Source organism: Aspergillus bombycis (genome assembly GCF_001792695.1).
Source record: "Aspergillus bombycis strain NRRL26010 chromosome Unknown contig00003, whole genome shotgun sequence".
NCBI classification, from domain to species: Eukaryota; Fungi; Ascomycota; class Eurotiomycetes; order Eurotiales; family Aspergillaceae; genus Aspergillus; species Aspergillus bombycis.
This window is the reverse complement of record NW_019170005.1, coordinates 685103-700148: the sequence shown is the minus strand read 5'-3', so window position 1 is coordinate 700148 and position 15046 is coordinate 685103. Positions and strand designations below refer to the sequence as shown.

The 15046-nt window shown below is 52.8% G+C and overlaps 6 protein-coding genes across 6 annotated transcripts; 3 read left to right on the top strand and 3 right to left on the bottom strand.

Moving 5' to 3' along the window:
* Positions 1-879: 879 nt before the first annotated feature.
* Positions 880-2624, top strand: ABOM_001031 (glycoside hydrolase family 16 protein; the record flags this gene model as incomplete). Its single annotated transcript, XM_022528161.1, has 4 exons — positions 880-976; positions 1026-1580; positions 1648-2051; positions 2118-2624. 4 exons carry the CDS (start codon positions 880-882, stop codon positions 2622-2624), a joined length of 1563 nt encoding a protein of 520 aa, XP_022394192.1.
* Positions 2625-3458: 834 nt separating this feature from the next.
* Positions 3459-4605, bottom strand: ABOM_001030 (MIP/aquaporin family protein; the record flags this gene model as incomplete). The annotated part of the gene is made up of 3 exons (XM_022528160.1): positions 3459-3623; positions 3712-4258; positions 4316-4605. The coding sequence occupies 3 exons, from the start codon at positions 4603-4605 to the stop codon at positions 3459-3461; spliced, it is 1002 nt and encodes a 333-aa protein (XP_022394193.1).
* Positions 4606-6178: 1573 nt separating this feature from the next.
* ABOM_001029 (glycerol kinase) lies at positions 6179-8379 on the top strand (the record flags this gene model as incomplete). The annotated part of the gene is made up of 5 exons (XM_022528159.1): positions 6179-6480; positions 6595-7301; positions 7355-7579; positions 7631-7797; positions 7891-8379. The coding sequence occupies 5 exons, from the start codon at positions 6179-6181 to the stop codon at positions 8377-8379; spliced, it is 1890 nt and encodes a 629-aa protein (XP_022394205.1).
* Positions 8380-8644: 265 nt separating this feature from the next.
* ABOM_001028 (cytochrome P450) lies at positions 8645-10164 on the bottom strand (the record flags this gene model as incomplete). Its single annotated transcript, XM_022528158.1, has 2 exons — positions 8645-9524; positions 9593-10164. The coding sequence occupies 2 exons, from the start codon at positions 10162-10164 to the stop codon at positions 8645-8647; spliced, it is 1452 nt and encodes a 483-aa protein (XP_022394204.1).
* A 791-nt stretch (positions 10165-10955) lies between these two features.
* Positions 10956-12497, bottom strand: ABOM_001027 (GTPase domain-containing protein; the record flags this gene model as incomplete). Its single annotated transcript, XM_022528157.1, has 3 exons — positions 10956-12001; positions 12121-12230; positions 12322-12497. The coding sequence occupies 3 exons, from the start codon at positions 12495-12497 to the stop codon at positions 10956-10958; spliced, it is 1332 nt and encodes a 443-aa protein (XP_022394187.1).
* An 890-nt stretch (positions 12498-13387) lies between these two features.
* ABOM_001026 (uncharacterized protein) lies at positions 13388-14770 on the top strand (the record flags this gene model as incomplete). Its single annotated transcript, XM_022528156.1, has 3 exons — positions 13388-13503; positions 13579-13685; positions 13797-14770. The coding sequence occupies 3 exons, from the start codon at positions 13388-13390 to the stop codon at positions 14768-14770; spliced, it is 1197 nt and encodes a 398-aa protein (XP_022394186.1).
* Between the last annotated feature and the right edge of the window lie 276 nt (positions 14771-15046).

Here is a 15046-nt window from a genome sequence, read left to right as displayed (position 1 = left end):
TTGTTGGTCCTGTTCTGCCTGCACCGTAACACATGGCATGACAGCAACCTTCATCGGCTGGAATGTAAACAGCAGATTGGGTTGCAGCACTGGTATGTGTCGCGCTTCAGCCAAGCCTGATATTCACCCGAAAAGTATTTGCCTGTCAGGTCTGACCTCCTTATTTGCTGGTCCAAAACAAACAAAGAGCTATTTCATGGTTCAGGTACCGATACTACTAGTAGTATCACAACATGGGAGAATCGACAATTCATTCTAGACCTAATCTCGTCCCTTGTTCGGAGCTGTTGGGACAGCAACCAATCATGAGTACCCCGCCACAGATCCAGTGGCACAGCACCTGTCTTGCAACCAATGACTGCCACGAAGTCACGTCTCCACCCGTGACTGACCACGCTAACTGCCTGATCGGGCAAGATAATCAGCAAGATTGATGTAAAGCTCAAGCGGGAGAAAAAGAGAGGAGGCTGGACGACTCGTAGTACTCTGAAGACCACCGCACTTTCCCTTCCACCTAAACGGACATTTCTTTACTTATATGTTCCGACCCCAGTCATGACTGCCTTGACAATATTTGACAATATCCCGACTGCTACCTTCCCAGAGCAGAGGATTTCTGCACGTGCGCTGTGTAGGTACTTATTTCCTACGAACAACGCCGCGGGCCTGGACTTTTGACCAGGCGCACTCTCTCTCACACACTCTTTGGGAGCTGCTCTAATCTACTATTCAACTGCCTTCGTATCTCCGCTTCCTAGATCTTTACATTTTACCTGCAGAAGTCGCTCCTCCTGATCTCCCTTTACTCACGTTCCCCACGGGCGTGTTCGCAACATCATTTCCTATTGTTTGTTTCATCTCTAGTACACAACATCCACCATGAGGGTGCCAACAATTAATGTGGCGGTTCTCCTGCTGGCCTCTGCAACACCCGCGTTGGCTCAGACATTTTCGGACTGCAACCCTTTAGGCAAAAGTACGTCCTCGTTTAACCCGGCCAGGTGCCAAATCTAACGTCAATCAAGCATGCCCTCCAAAACCTGCGTATGGCACGTCAGGTACCTTTGATTTCACCCAGGGTCAAGCAAATGATTTTGCAGATGTCGGAGGTCCCACGTATGGTAGCGATGGCGCCGAGTTCACGGTGGCCAAACAGGGCGATGCCCCGTTAATACAGTCTGGCTGGTACATCATGTTCGGACATGTCGAGTTTGTGATCAAGGCTGCCCCAGGGACGGGTATCGTCAGCAGTGCTGTTCTACAGTCAGACGACTTGGACGAAATTGACTGGGAATGGCTCGGGGGCAATAACGTCTTAGTCCAGTCTAACTACTTCGGAAAGGGAAACACTGATAGCTTCAACCGTGGCGCTACCCATGATAACGTGGGAAACCACGATAATTTCCACACCTACACTATCGATTGGACTAGCGAACAGATTGTTTGGCAAATCGATGGCAAGACCGTTCGGGTACTGACTCCGGATACCGCGGCGACCAATCAATATCCTCAAACCCCGATGATGGTTAAAGTTGGAGTTTGGGCTGGTGGTGATCCCAACAACCCGCAGGGTACTATTGGTGAGTTCCCTGCTTATATGCCACCGAATGTCATACAATATGCTCTGCAAAGCTAACTGATCTGAAGACTGGGCAGGTGGCAAGACTGATTACAATGCCGGCCCCTACACGATGTACTTGAAATCGCTCAAGGTGACTGACTATTCAACCGGCACCGAGTACTCGTACGGTGATCAGAGTGGGTCGTGGCAGTCAATCAAGTCAACCGGGGGAAAGATCAATGGTAACATTGCCGCTGAGTCTATCTCTTCTGTCGAATCTGCCCCGGCCATCACCTCAACCGTGGCTAGTATCCCTATCCCCTGGAGTGGAACGCACCGACAAACCTCGAGCTTTGTGACCCCGAGTATCTGGCCTTGGGTCCCTCGAGCCACTACGGCCACTCCGGGAGAATCGAGGGGTCAAGGTCCTCTGCCAAGTGGCTGGACATTTTCTGGCTCTCGACAAGTCCAGCCGCCCAGCGCGGCTTCAGTGAGTGAGCATTGCCCGAACCTTTTCGCACCCTAGATGGGTTACTAAAGCTATGTGTCTCCACAGTCCTGTCGCCTATCTACGTTTGTATCATCGCGTTTGTCGCCGGGTTCAGTTTCCCTTTCTGGCACTAGAAGCACCATCGGGACCCTCAGTTCGACGGGACTCTTCACCAATTCGCCAACGCCATCGCCAACGCCATCGCCAACGCCATCGCCAACGCAATCAGTTAGCTCCCCAGCCCAACCGGCCAGCACATCGACTTACCCTACTATCTCTCCGTCGCGTACGACCCTTATCTCAACAGATACAGCTGTCACTTCCACGCAGCGGACTATCTCTCCGACACGATCATTTAGCTCATCAACAATGACCACGCCATCGTCGACTTCCACCAGCTCCGCCTCTTCCACAACTAATGCAAGCGGCTCTAATGGTCCTGGAAACACCCCCACCTCCACGACTACAGCCCATATAGCGCCTAATGTAGGGGCCGCAAATGCCATGTTCGACGCCCCTTTGCCTATGGTCGCTCTTTACGTGGTGGTCGGCAGCGCGCTGGTCATGTTTTGAACGGGCAGTATGAATTAGATGAGGCGCCATAGAAGGTGCCATTTATGATGGGAATGGGATATGAGATTACGACTCTCACGACTAAGGTTCTCGACCTGTACATACATAGGACCTTGAGTTTCTGCAGATGTCTTGTTACCATGATTAATGACCATTGAATACTAGTATGTATTATACGGGCAGGGTTGGTTTCCGTTAGCATAGAAAGGCCAATGCAAGCACAGTCCGCCAATACGAGCAGCGCTCGTCGCCCTGCGTTGAAAATTAAGGTAAAATACTCGAGAGGTAGAGGCAACCTGATCCACCGGTATCGACCATGGTCAGCCGATGTGGCGTGCACGCTATCCTCATCGCTGGTCAGCACTAATTTAGTCCAACCTTAAGTTAACTTGCCAACAACCAGAGAGCCAAGGATGAAACGGTGTCATCTGTAGCGTAGGGGCTATTGGTCATCAGACCACCACCATTTGAGAGACCGTCACGTTTCGCATACTACAAAAACATGGAAGTAGGATAGGCTTTTTACTAAACAGCAAGTTTTCCGAGAAGGAAAGCAGAGCGCAGAGCGCAGAACGCAGCATCGTGCCAATTCTACTATATTTTATTCTTACTCTCAAACACCCCCAAGCCATCAATCTCCCAGATTTCATTATTCACCATGAAAATTCGTAAAGAAGGCCGGGGCTTATTTCTAATCTCGCAAGTCCGTTCCTGGACAAACCCTTCCTTAGTAAAAACATCTGTAGCAAAAGTCCAGGCTGTCGTAGTCTAAACCCCGAATGGAATCGTTTTCCCACATCATGCCTGCCTGCATGTTCTTCCGGGCCCAGGTGGTCATACATGGCTCCCTAGGCCCTTGTGCTTCGGATGTAGCGGCGTGACGAGTCTCTGGAGTCCGATGTAGGGTGTATTGACCGGGCTCTCGGCCCCGGTATAGAGGAACATGTCGTAGATCCAGCCACCAAAGGTGCATCCAAGGCAAGGGGCGACGATGGGGACCTAGTCAGTATTTCCAATGAGCGGCCATCCTTAAGAGTAATAGGTGAGGTGAGAGAAAGGAGGTGGGTGGAGAGAAGAAGAACAGTACCCAGAAGTAATAATTGCCCGCCGTCCACACATGCGGCCCATAGCCCAGCATATAAGTCAGGAGACGGGGTCCGAAATCACGGGCCAGGTTTATGGCGTACCCGGTCTCCCAGCCGAAGCAGGCGCCGATGCCGAAGACGACGAAGAACAGGGCCAGGGGAGTGAGCGGGCCGGCACCGAGGTTTGTGTCGTCTTTCAGAGCGAAGATCATGAACATGAGGATGGCGCTGGCGATGAACTCGGAGAAGAATTGGCCCGTCCGTGTCATGAAGGCCGCCGGGTACGTGCTGAAGATCCCGGCCGTGGCTGTCGGCGAGTACCCTGGCACAGTGCGGATGCCGGGACCGCCTTCGTAGACGTCGATGGCGGACTTGTAGTTGCCGTATACGATGGCTGCGCCGCATATGGCGCCGAGTACTTGGGCGACGACGTAGGTGGGGAGCTTGCGCCAGGGGAATTTCCGCAGCAGGCAGCTGGCTAGCGTGACGGCTGGGTTGATGTGCGAGCCGGATATGCCGCTGGCGTAGACGCCGAGCATGACTCCGAGGCTGGGTGTGCATGTGTCAATATGGAGGTAGGGTGCTTATGGGGGATTAGGGACTTACCCCCAGCCCCATGAGATGGACTGGTAGTCGCCTTTCTCGCCGCGGCTTAGGGTGACCTGTGCGACGACGCCGTCGCCGAAGAGAACCAGGATCATTGTGCCGAAGAACTCGGATGCGCCTTCGCGGATATATTCTCGCATCTTGCCCCAGAGGAGCGGGGGGTGAGCGAGCTCCCTCTCCTCTGAGCTGAGGGTGACGCCTAGCGCTGTAGGTAGAGGCTTATCAGTTGAGAGGACGGCAACATGCGTGCCATCCTGGTGGTCAGTAGTATGTTCGATGATCTGCTTCATGCTGATGAGATTGGATCTAGAATATTTAGAATTCCTACGAACAGGATGTCAAGTTCTTACAAGATGCATGAAAGTGTGTCGAGTGGTAGGGGGGGCAGCGAGAGTGCTTTAATAAGAGGACGCAGTGAATAACTCCGACGTACTCAAACCTCATGTCGCGTCTAATACGCTTGATCCCTGCTGTGTACATTCAGACATAAGTGAATATACACCGGACAGCCTTGGCTACCCTCTCGCCCGTGGCCAGAAGACTTGGATAGACTGATCCAGCCAGCTTGGGATGAAGAACGCAACCGGTTGAAGAACAGCCCCCAGAGGGCCAATGCATGGTCAATCGGCTAAATTGGACAGGAAGAGTGAAGGGGAACGGGATTGAAGAAGCATCCCATCTGGAAGAGGATAAAATTTCCTCGTCTCTACCCTGAGCACAAGCTGTATATAGTACGAAGCACTTGTTCAACATTCTCAACCTGGCTAATAACACTATTTCGAGGTACATCATTGGGAGGCATGACGGGTCTCGCCAATTGCAAGGAGTCTAGGCGGGGCCTCATGTCATGCTCTCCGATGGGTTGCCGAATGGTAATGCAGAGAAAAAGCCTATTGATATTTGTGTCACCCTGTCATTCTACTTGGCTGGTAGTCAGACCGCAAGGATTAGGCGCTGTAGCTCTGGCTCATCGCCGGTTGTACAGAGATAGAGTCGGACTGGTATCGCCTTTTTCTTTTTTTTTTTGAATATTTCTGTCTTGCTGCAATACGTGCATCCTGGCTGTTTTTATGCCAGACGGGGCGATGGTTGCTTCCGGGAACTTGGTCCTCGTTTGTAGAGGGATTAAGAAGTGCATCTATTATGGCCGATAAAGCGTGCGGCTCTGAGAGGCCCATGAGCAGGGGAAATTGTCCCATCTGCATTGGGCTCCACAACGTTCTGGAATGATTCCAGGATCTGGAGATAGGGTTGAGTACATCGACGATCGGATGTGTCGGTACAGTAGTGGTCGATGAACCCCGCAATTTGTGGGGGTGGGTCACATCACTTGGACTCCACCGCGACGATCGCAAGTGATGATCCTGAGGCAGAATGCAAGGGAGGCATCAATACGAATTCATCGGATCGGAATTAATTCCCTTGCGGTTGGGAACCAGAAAAGGTCACGTCGCGTCAGGTGCCCCCCCTCCAATTTAACTCTAGTTTTGCCTTTCTCCCGGACCAAGACGAACTAAATTGGTTTATCCTCTCAGCATATGCGACTCGCTGGAAATGGTATGGAATCCTTACGACCCTGACCCCTGTTGACTGGCCCAGTTGGAAACGTGGTCCTCGCAGCATCGTCCTCTCATTGCTGTCCTCCGCGAATGAGCGACATTGCTCCTGTTCACCTGAGTGCCGGTTTGGCTCAGCCACCCGTCCCTTTTCTTGTCATTGTCCCATCCTCTATCGTGTCACGATTATCACTGGCAGTTGCCTTGGATCTAAAGCGCATTCCCCGCAGTTGATTCGCTATGTAACGGAGAAATTGACCCGAAGGATTAGCCCCGGTCATCGGTGCGCGGGATTCATATAAGTAATATGACAGCTTACTCTCCGCGGTCGCTATTTCTGTTCCTGCTTCAGAGGGCTGGTGTCTTTGCTCGCGTTCCCACTTCCCCTAGTCGCTTTCGTTACCAGTCCATTGGAAAAGCTGCGCGAGGTTGTCACACAGTTCAAGCATTCCGCTGGTCGCGAGACGCCCTAGCTATGCAGCCGTCAGAGGTCTTTGTAGGCTCGATTGACCAGGGTACCACCAGTACCAGGTTCCTGATCTTCAATCGCGAAGGGGAGCCAGTGGCGTCGCATCAGGTCGAATTCCCCCAGATCTATCCAAAATCCGGGTGAGCTCTTTCGATTGTCCTCGTCTTTGTTCTTCTCTTCCTTTCTTTTCTTTTTTTTTTTTTTGGGTCTGGACTTTCATGCGTTCAACTGCTTGCCGCTAATGAGTGACTCAGATGGCATGAGCACAACCCACTTGACTTGGTGTCTTCGGTGGAAACATGTGTTGAGAAAGCAGTCAAACAGTTTGAATCCACTGGTTTTTCTCGCAATGATATCAAGGCGGTGGGGATTACCAATCAGAGAGAAACCACGGTGGTTTGGGACTATGAAACCGGCGAACCACTGTGCAATGCCATCGTATGGACAGATACTCGATCGCAGGCGATTGTTAATGAGTTGAAGGAGAAGCCAGGGGCGTCACGATTGCAGCAAGTCTGTGGCCTCCCGCTGTCAACCTATTCATCCTCGTCTAAGCTGCTATGGATGCTCGCGAATGTCCCCAGGGTCAAGGATGCCTATGAGCGCGGTACGCTAGCATTTGGTACAATCGACACATGGCTCGTGTATTGTTTGAACGGGGGTCGCCAAGCAAATGTGTTTGTTTCGGACCCTACCAATGCGTCACGGACGATGTTCATGAACTTGGAAACTCTAGAGTACGACAACTCGCTTTTAGACTTCTTTGACATTCGAGGAAGAGTTCATCTGCCGAAGATTGTTCCATCCTCGGATACAAAAGCCTATGGAGTTATCTCAGATGGAATCCTCGCTGGCGTCCCTATCATGGGTTGCTCGGCGATCAGTCCTCGGCTCTTGTCGGTCAGAAGGGGTTCTCACCAGGAATGGCAAAGAACACATACGGCACAGGGTGTTTTCTCCTGTACAATGTCGGCGAAAAGCCTGTTATTTCCAAACACGGCTTACTGGCTACAGTAGCCTATCATTTTGATGGAAAGCCAGTGTACGCTCTCGAGGGGAGCATCGCTGTTGGTGGCTCGGGAGTCAAGTTCCTGCAGAACAATCTGGAGTTCTTCAAAGAGTCCCAAGAAATTAACGATCTGGCCCTCACGGTGGAGGATAACGGAGGCTGTGTTTTTGTGACTGCGTTCAGCGGGCTTTTTGCCCCTTATTGGATTGACGACGCCAAAGGAACCATCTGTGAGAAACAACCCCCTCATCTATTTCAGACCAGCTCCTGATAGCATTTAGTCGGAATTACACAGTACACGAAGAAAGGCCATATCGCCAGGGCCACGCTTGAAGCGACCTGCTTCCAAACGAAGGCAATTCTGGACGCGATGGAGAAGGACAGTGGCCACGCGCTGTCGGAGCTGGCGGTTGACGGCGGCATGAGCAACTCTGATCTTGCAATGCAGGTACGGGAATCACTGCGGCCTAAGTTTCAATTCCCACTGTCGATACCGTTGTTGGGCTATTGTGTTTCTTGCTAACTTACGTCTCACACCCAGACTCAAGCCGACCTGATCTCCATTCCGGTCTATCGCCCGAAGATGCGAGAGACGACCGCGCTAGGTGCAGCCATTGCTGCCGGCCTGGCAGTTGGGCTTTGGCGAAACTTTGCCGAATTGCGCGATATCAACCGCTCTGGGGGAGCGGTCTTTGAGCCTCGGGTTAGCCGCCAGGAAAGTGCGGAGTCATTTGCCCTCTGGGAAAAGGCAGTAAACATGAGCAGGGGGTGGGTTGGGAACAAGGTGCCACCCGCCGCCCCGGAGACCAAGAAAGATGCTCCCGTTGCTGTGCAGCACAGCGAGAATACCCAGATGGTCCCAGCCAAGGTCAACGGCAGCATTCTTCCGGCGAAGAGGCCGTTGCTCAGTATCTCCAGTGATCTGGACGATGCCGATGAGGACTATCTATATCTGGAACTTCGGCGAGTCGAGATCCTTCAGAGACTGAAGAAGCTCACCAAGCTCAAGGTAGCCCTGCTGTCAACTTGAGAGCCATAACTGGTGTTCGCTGTTACGAGCACATTCCTACTGTACCAAAATGTACACTTCATATTTTGGGAGGCAGACTCTTGGGGCTTCACGATGTCAATTCACACAGCATGTAATGAAGTTACGAAACAGAAGCTATATACACCACACTGTCCAGCAATTAATATACCCAATTAACAACCCATGGCCACCCATTATACTGTACGGGGTGGTAAATCCCTCCACCTTTCATCAGTCGTAAGATCAGGAAGTCAAACAAACTCGCTCATTGAACAGGGCCCGCTTCTTCCTCTGGCACAAAGAGACAATTCAACTCCGACCCCGGACTCAAGGTGACTTCAAACCGAAGAACAGGATCCTCCACGACAGTCTTCCCAGTGACCGGGTATGCCTGAATCTCCCGGAACGCCTGGAGAATCCGAACAACCGTATATCCCATCTCGATTGTAGCAAACTGCTGACCCAGACAGATCCTGGGCCCCCCATTAAAGGGGATAAACCGCCACGGCTTAGGCTGCCAGCCAGACAACCAGCGCTCGGGATGAAACTTCTCCGGGTCGATGTAATGAGCCGAGCCAGGCGCATCGTAATTCTCCGGGTTGCGCTGCATCAGCATAGTCGAATATATCACGCGGGTATCAGCACGAACACCGATGGGCGAAAGTCCATCTGGACCGCCGCCACGGGGCAGGGTGGTGTCATGGAGCGCGAGACGAACATTAAACGGAACGACCGGGTAAAGACGCATGGTTTCATTCAGCACGGCGTTGAGGTACTTCATCTCCTTGAGATCGATGTAGCTGGGCTTTTGGCCCTTGGATCCGACGCCGAGTCGCGACTCGATCTCCTGGCGCAGTTTCGCGACGACGTCGGGGTTCCGGGCGAGTTCGAAGAGACAGAAGGAGAGCGTGCCGGCTGTTGTGTCGCGGCCTGCGAGGAGGATTGCCACCAGTTGGTCTCGTAGGACTCTTGGCTCTCGGGTAAAGCGGGCTAGGGAGTCCAGGAATGTGTCTTGTTTGGACAGTTTCTGGTCTAGCTCGGCGGTGGATAGAGATAGGACGCGGCTGATGTAGGGCTGGATGAAGTTGTCCATGATTTTGAGGTTGCGGCGGAACTCCTTCAGCGAGAGCACGAACTTGAAGACACTATGTGTGTGTGGCATGGTTAATTGATCGGCTGTGGACCCTCACTGACCCTGCAAGATTGTACGTACCCGAGTCGTGTTAGATCGGCCTGGCGATGCTGCACATAGCCGAATGCTTCGCTGAACAGCGTCGTCGGGTTCTGCAGACTGTCCGTGCCTTGACCCAGCAGGTAGTCGGTAGCTGCGTCCAGCGTGTAGCGGAAGAACAACGGGCCAACATCGACGATTTTGCTATTGGTCGGTGAATCCTGTCCTGACAGGAAGGGAATGAGGTGCTGGACATGCTTTTCGAACACCTCGGTGTCCACAATCCGCTCGCGCACAAACATCGGCCGGATCAGATGTCTTGAGCGCGACCACAGCTCACCGTCTGTGACAAAGATGCTGTCGCCCAGGAACTCCTTCCAGTCGTTATGGAAGGGCTCGCCCTTTCCATAGTCTGCGAACTGTCCCGCGAGGATGGCCTTGATGTTTTCGGGGTCTCGGGTGAAGATGATTCGAGCCGAGACGCCTGCGCTGACCTCCGCGGTTTTGGGACTGTCAATCTGCGATGCTCCCTTGGCTGTCTTGATTGCGTTGCCGAAGAACTCCAGGTCCTTGTGGGCTCTGTTCGCAGCAAGGGAGTTGTAGATAAAGTCCATGGCTGTATGGTCATGTTAGTGAAGTCGTGCTTGGAGGATCTGGGAAGTACTTGCCGTATGGAAGGCGAAACTGTATCAGAGGGGCCCTACCCCCCAGCCGTTTGATGTGCAATGATACCTGTACTTTTCGCACTATACAGGCGAGAATGAAGACGCCTAGGAGGCAAAGGGATGCCTTCCCGGGCGTCATCTGGTGGAGCAAGTCTTCAATCATGGCAAGGATAGTGGCGAATCTGGTTCGAAAGTAAAACTCTGGAAGCCATGCGCGTTGGGTCAGGAGCCTTGGTTATTCTTATAAGAGTCGAGGATCCTCCAGGCAGGTCAGGTATACCCTTGCGCCAGTTGATCTGCAGAAATGAGCCAGGATTTTCCCCACCAGTCAAGTGTCTTCCCCGCATGCGCTAATGTGTTCTGCACGGTTGCACGTTTCCTCTTCGAGCAGAGCTTGCGAGCCCCACATCAGCTCGAGCATCTCGAGACTCGAGGGGCTGTTGCGAGCTCCTGCCTAGGTACGCTTTCATATGATTTTCTCCGCTAATATCTCCCCACGTGATTGGCCCGTGACGTCCATGCCCTTATGCTACCTTGCGGGCGTGTACACGGCGGTTGATGCAAGGCTAATGCTGATCGACGCGACCGGAGGATGGAAGCATGTGCATTTGTGAAAGTGCATTATTGTCCGCTCAGTGGATAGCTGTGTAAATACATAACTCGTAGATTATTATACCCCTAACAGAAAGAAAGTGCAGGATCCCTCCCTCCAGCATTGATCATGATGCGTGCCCACTCGCTCAGGCTCGGCTGAACCCAGTGAGAGGTCGGGAGAACCATCCCATGAGTCCGCCCGCCTTGTTCTCTTCCTTTGGCTGTTCTTCCTCTCGCTGTTCCACGCGCTGCTCAGCTTTCTCAGTCGGGCCGGTTTCGATCCTCGCCAGTCTTTCCTTGATGTCCCGCATCTCCGACTCCAACTCTTCGCGCATCTCCTCGCGCATTTCAGACTTGAACTCCTCGAACAGCTCCGCGATACGGCCCTGGACCGCTTCCTGGTTATCCGGCTCCGTGGCACGAGCATCATACTCGGCCATCTTCTCCTGCACGAGCTGCTGCATGGAGATGCGGAGGCCCTTCGACTCGCGCGCTTTCTGCGCCACCTTCGCCTTGGCCGCCTCCCTCTCCCTCTTGATGGCGCGGGCCGTTTCCTCGTCCCTGGCCTCCATGGCCTCCTCCATACTCTCCTGAAGATCGGCGATCTCGCGATCATACTTCTTCTTGATCTTCAAGAGCTCGGCCTGGACATACTGCCCGGCATCCGTCTCATCCAGCGTCTTCCGCTCCTCGACCAGCTCCCGCACGATATGCAACACCACCTCCTCATTGCGCCTCACCAGCGACGACACAATCGCCGCCGCACTCTCCCTCGACCCATCATGCTGCATCACATTGCCCCCCTGCGCGATTATCGTCTTCCAGAACTGGCCCTTCAGTTGCGCCTGTCGCCGCTCCCCGAGCGCCCTGCCAGCTTCTGTCGGCTCCAGATCCCCCCACATGTTGGTCACCAATACGACGCCCGGAAAGCTGCCGCTGCCGCACAGCTTCTCGAACATGTGCAGGTTCTTCATCGCCGAGCCGCCCAGTCGGGGATCCGTGATGCGGTGCAGATACACGATGCCGACGAGCCGCCACCGCTTCTCGTGGATCATGGCCAGGAAGCACGAGATCTCCTTGAGGATGTCCGTGTCGGAGCGCTCGGTGTCGTCGAAGCCGGGGGTGTCGAGGAGGATGACGGTGCGGTTGGTGTCGGGGTGGGAGAAGCTGAACATGTCTATGTGGGTTGTATCTACGTCGATGTCTTGTTAGTATCACATCCCATCCACCATTGAAACCTTTCTTTCTTTCTTTTTTTTTTTTGCAAGAAAAGAAGGAGGAGGAGGAGGAGGAGGAAAGAACAGAACTCACGAGACTGCAGGTTATGCCCAATGCCCACCGGCTGATCCGCGAGAAGAGATATCAAGGAACTCTTCCCGGAGCCCGTGACGCCCATGACTGCGATCACGACCGTGTCATCCCTAGGTGCGGTTGGTATGTTAGCATTTTATAAGTTACGAGACTATGTGAATGTGGATGTGGATGAGACTCCGTGACAGAGCTCTCTCGTACTCTTGGGTTGTTGTTGTGTCCTTCTCGCGGAAGTGCACGTTGTGGCTGTTGCGTCGCGGGGAGGACGCTTCTGGTATTGCATTTGCACCGGATGCCACTGATATTCGTCGGGGTGGCTTTGAGATCGGCTCTGTGGAGCTGCGGCGGATGCCTGCGAAGTAGCCTTTTGTAGTCATTGTGGGGAGTTTTTTTTTGTGTAGTTGAGGGTTGGTAGGTGTGTTCAGTTGGGGTTGTTTAGTTTGTCGAGGAGAGAGAGGTAGGTGGTTAGGGCTAACCGTTGAAGGTAGGGTGATTTACAAGAGGTAAAGATGAAGATATAGAAACGAGGAAGAAAACAGGGCAACAAGACATGCATACAAACAGATAGATAAAAAGAAAACGACAAAACCGAGATATCTACCAGCAAACAAGAACAACACAAAAAAGAAGGAATGAGGCAGCACACAAGGCCAAAGTCAAGGCCCAACAGCACATGGCCAGGCATAGATTGCAGTGATTCCGCAAAGGGCTGTGACTTGTCTGGCAGTCTGGCCCCGTCTGTTCAGACCCAAGACTGAGTTGGCAACGCCCCAGTAAAGCAGATCCAAAACGCCTGCTTGCTGCGTGTCACCATACGCCAACGGCTCGACCTGGGAAGCAAAAGTGGGTATAGTGTGTGTGTTTTGTTGTTCGTTTTCCGTTTCCCTCTCTCTTGCTCCTCTCATTACGCAAGTGTTGCAGCGGCTACTAACCCAGCGCTATAAGGCAGCAAAACATAAAAAAAAAAAAAAAAAAAAGAGACATGTTACCTGACACGTCAAGGAGTGGAATGCGTGTCCATGATACGGGAGGCAGAGAGTAAAGCCCCGTTTTCTTTCCTACCGGGCTTAAATGCACCTATTTTCACTCTGCCGGGGAATTCATGATTTAATCTCATTCAAACCTCTCTCTCTCTCTCTCTCTCTTTCTTGCGTTCCAAAGTCCCTTGTCCCACATACCCCTGGTTACGGAAGACTCAAAAGTATTGTCTTCTTGTCCAATTAACTATTATTGTTGTGTGCTGGGGTTATTTATATAAATCGTCAAGATGCACTCCGAGTCCGAATCCGGCTATGAGTCCCAGGTCTCGCTGGACGAGCCCATCACCCCCATGTTTAAAAAGGACCATCATCATCATCATGATGCACAGCTGCCGGATATCACGTACGTATCTTCTTATTCCCTGCAGGATCCACTCACCGGTTTTACTCACTGTTTGTCTACGTTGCGACGGAACAGACCAGAAGACCGCGTCATTGCCGTCATGGGCATAACAGGCGTCGGGAAAAGTACCTTCATCTCACATTTTAACGAAGACGCCCTTGTAGGCGATAGCCTGATGTCCTGTAGGCTTTACCCCATTCCCCACGTTTACTTTCCTTTAGGAAGAGAGAAAAAAAAAGAAAAAAAGAAAAAGGAAGTAAGGAAAGTCCCACTGACCAAACCCACACCCAAAGGCACAACAGAAGTCGGCATCCACAAAGCGCAAATAGACAACCAACGAATCTTCCTGATCGACACGCCGGGCTTCGACGACACCACGCGGTCCGACACGGACGTGCTGGTCGAGATTGCCGACTGGCTGCGCTTCTCCTACAACGAGAACATCAAGCTCGCCGGGATCATCTACCTCCACCGCATCAAGGACGTCCGCATGGGCGGCGCATCCATCCGCAACCTCATGATGTTCAAGAAGCTCTGCGGCGAGAAGTGTCTCAACGGGGTCGTGCTGGCCACGACGATGTGGAGCAGCCCGCCGTCCGAGAAGGAGGTCAGGCGGGAGAGCCAGCTGCAATCGGAGCGCAAGTTTTGGGGCGAGATGATCGGGCACGGGAGCCGGGTCTTCCGGCAGGATGATGGGGTGGCGTCTGCCACGGAGATCATTCGGTATATCCTGAGCCGGCCGCAGAATGTGACGCTGCGCATTCAGGAGGAGATGGCCAGTGGGAAGTCACTCGGCGAGACGGCCGCTGGGAAGGAGGTTCAGGCGGAGGTGGAGCGGTTACGGGCCAGATATGAGAGGCAGCTTAATGAGCTGCGCAAGGAGATGCGCGAGGCCGAGCGGAGACAGGATCTGAATCATAAGAAGGAGATCGAGGCCGTGCGGGCCGAGCTCGAGGAGGAGTTGAAGAGCAGTAAGCAACAGCAAAGCATATTACGCATGGACATCGACGAGCTGCAGAGGGAGCGCGACGCAATGCACCAACAGGACATGGCGCACAGAGAAGCCATCGACGAGCTGCGCAGACAACGCGACGCCGAGCGCGAGGAAATGTACGAGAAGGAAATGGCGCACAAGGAAGCCCTGCACCAGCGAGACGCCGATCTCCGAGTCCTGCGCGCCAGAGACGAGTATGAAGCACGGTTATTGGAGCTGGAAACACAAATGGCGCGAGAGAAAAACCGCCGAGGTGGATGTGTGATGATGTAGTTGGGATCCTGGACTCCTGGTATGTGTTCAAACTTGGGTGGGCTATGATAGATTTAATTGTTACTATTCTTACTTGGCATTTGTTTTGGGCGGATTTCTGTTTCTGTTTCCCTGTTTGTTTACATAATATATATATATATATTCCAGATAACTAACTAACTACGACTGTCAAAATATGAAATAAAAAAGAATTTCAAACTATGAAGATAACAGCACACACAGTATGTGAACCGGTGGAACGATCAACTGCAGTCTGCCCCTCCTGTCGGGCGTGGT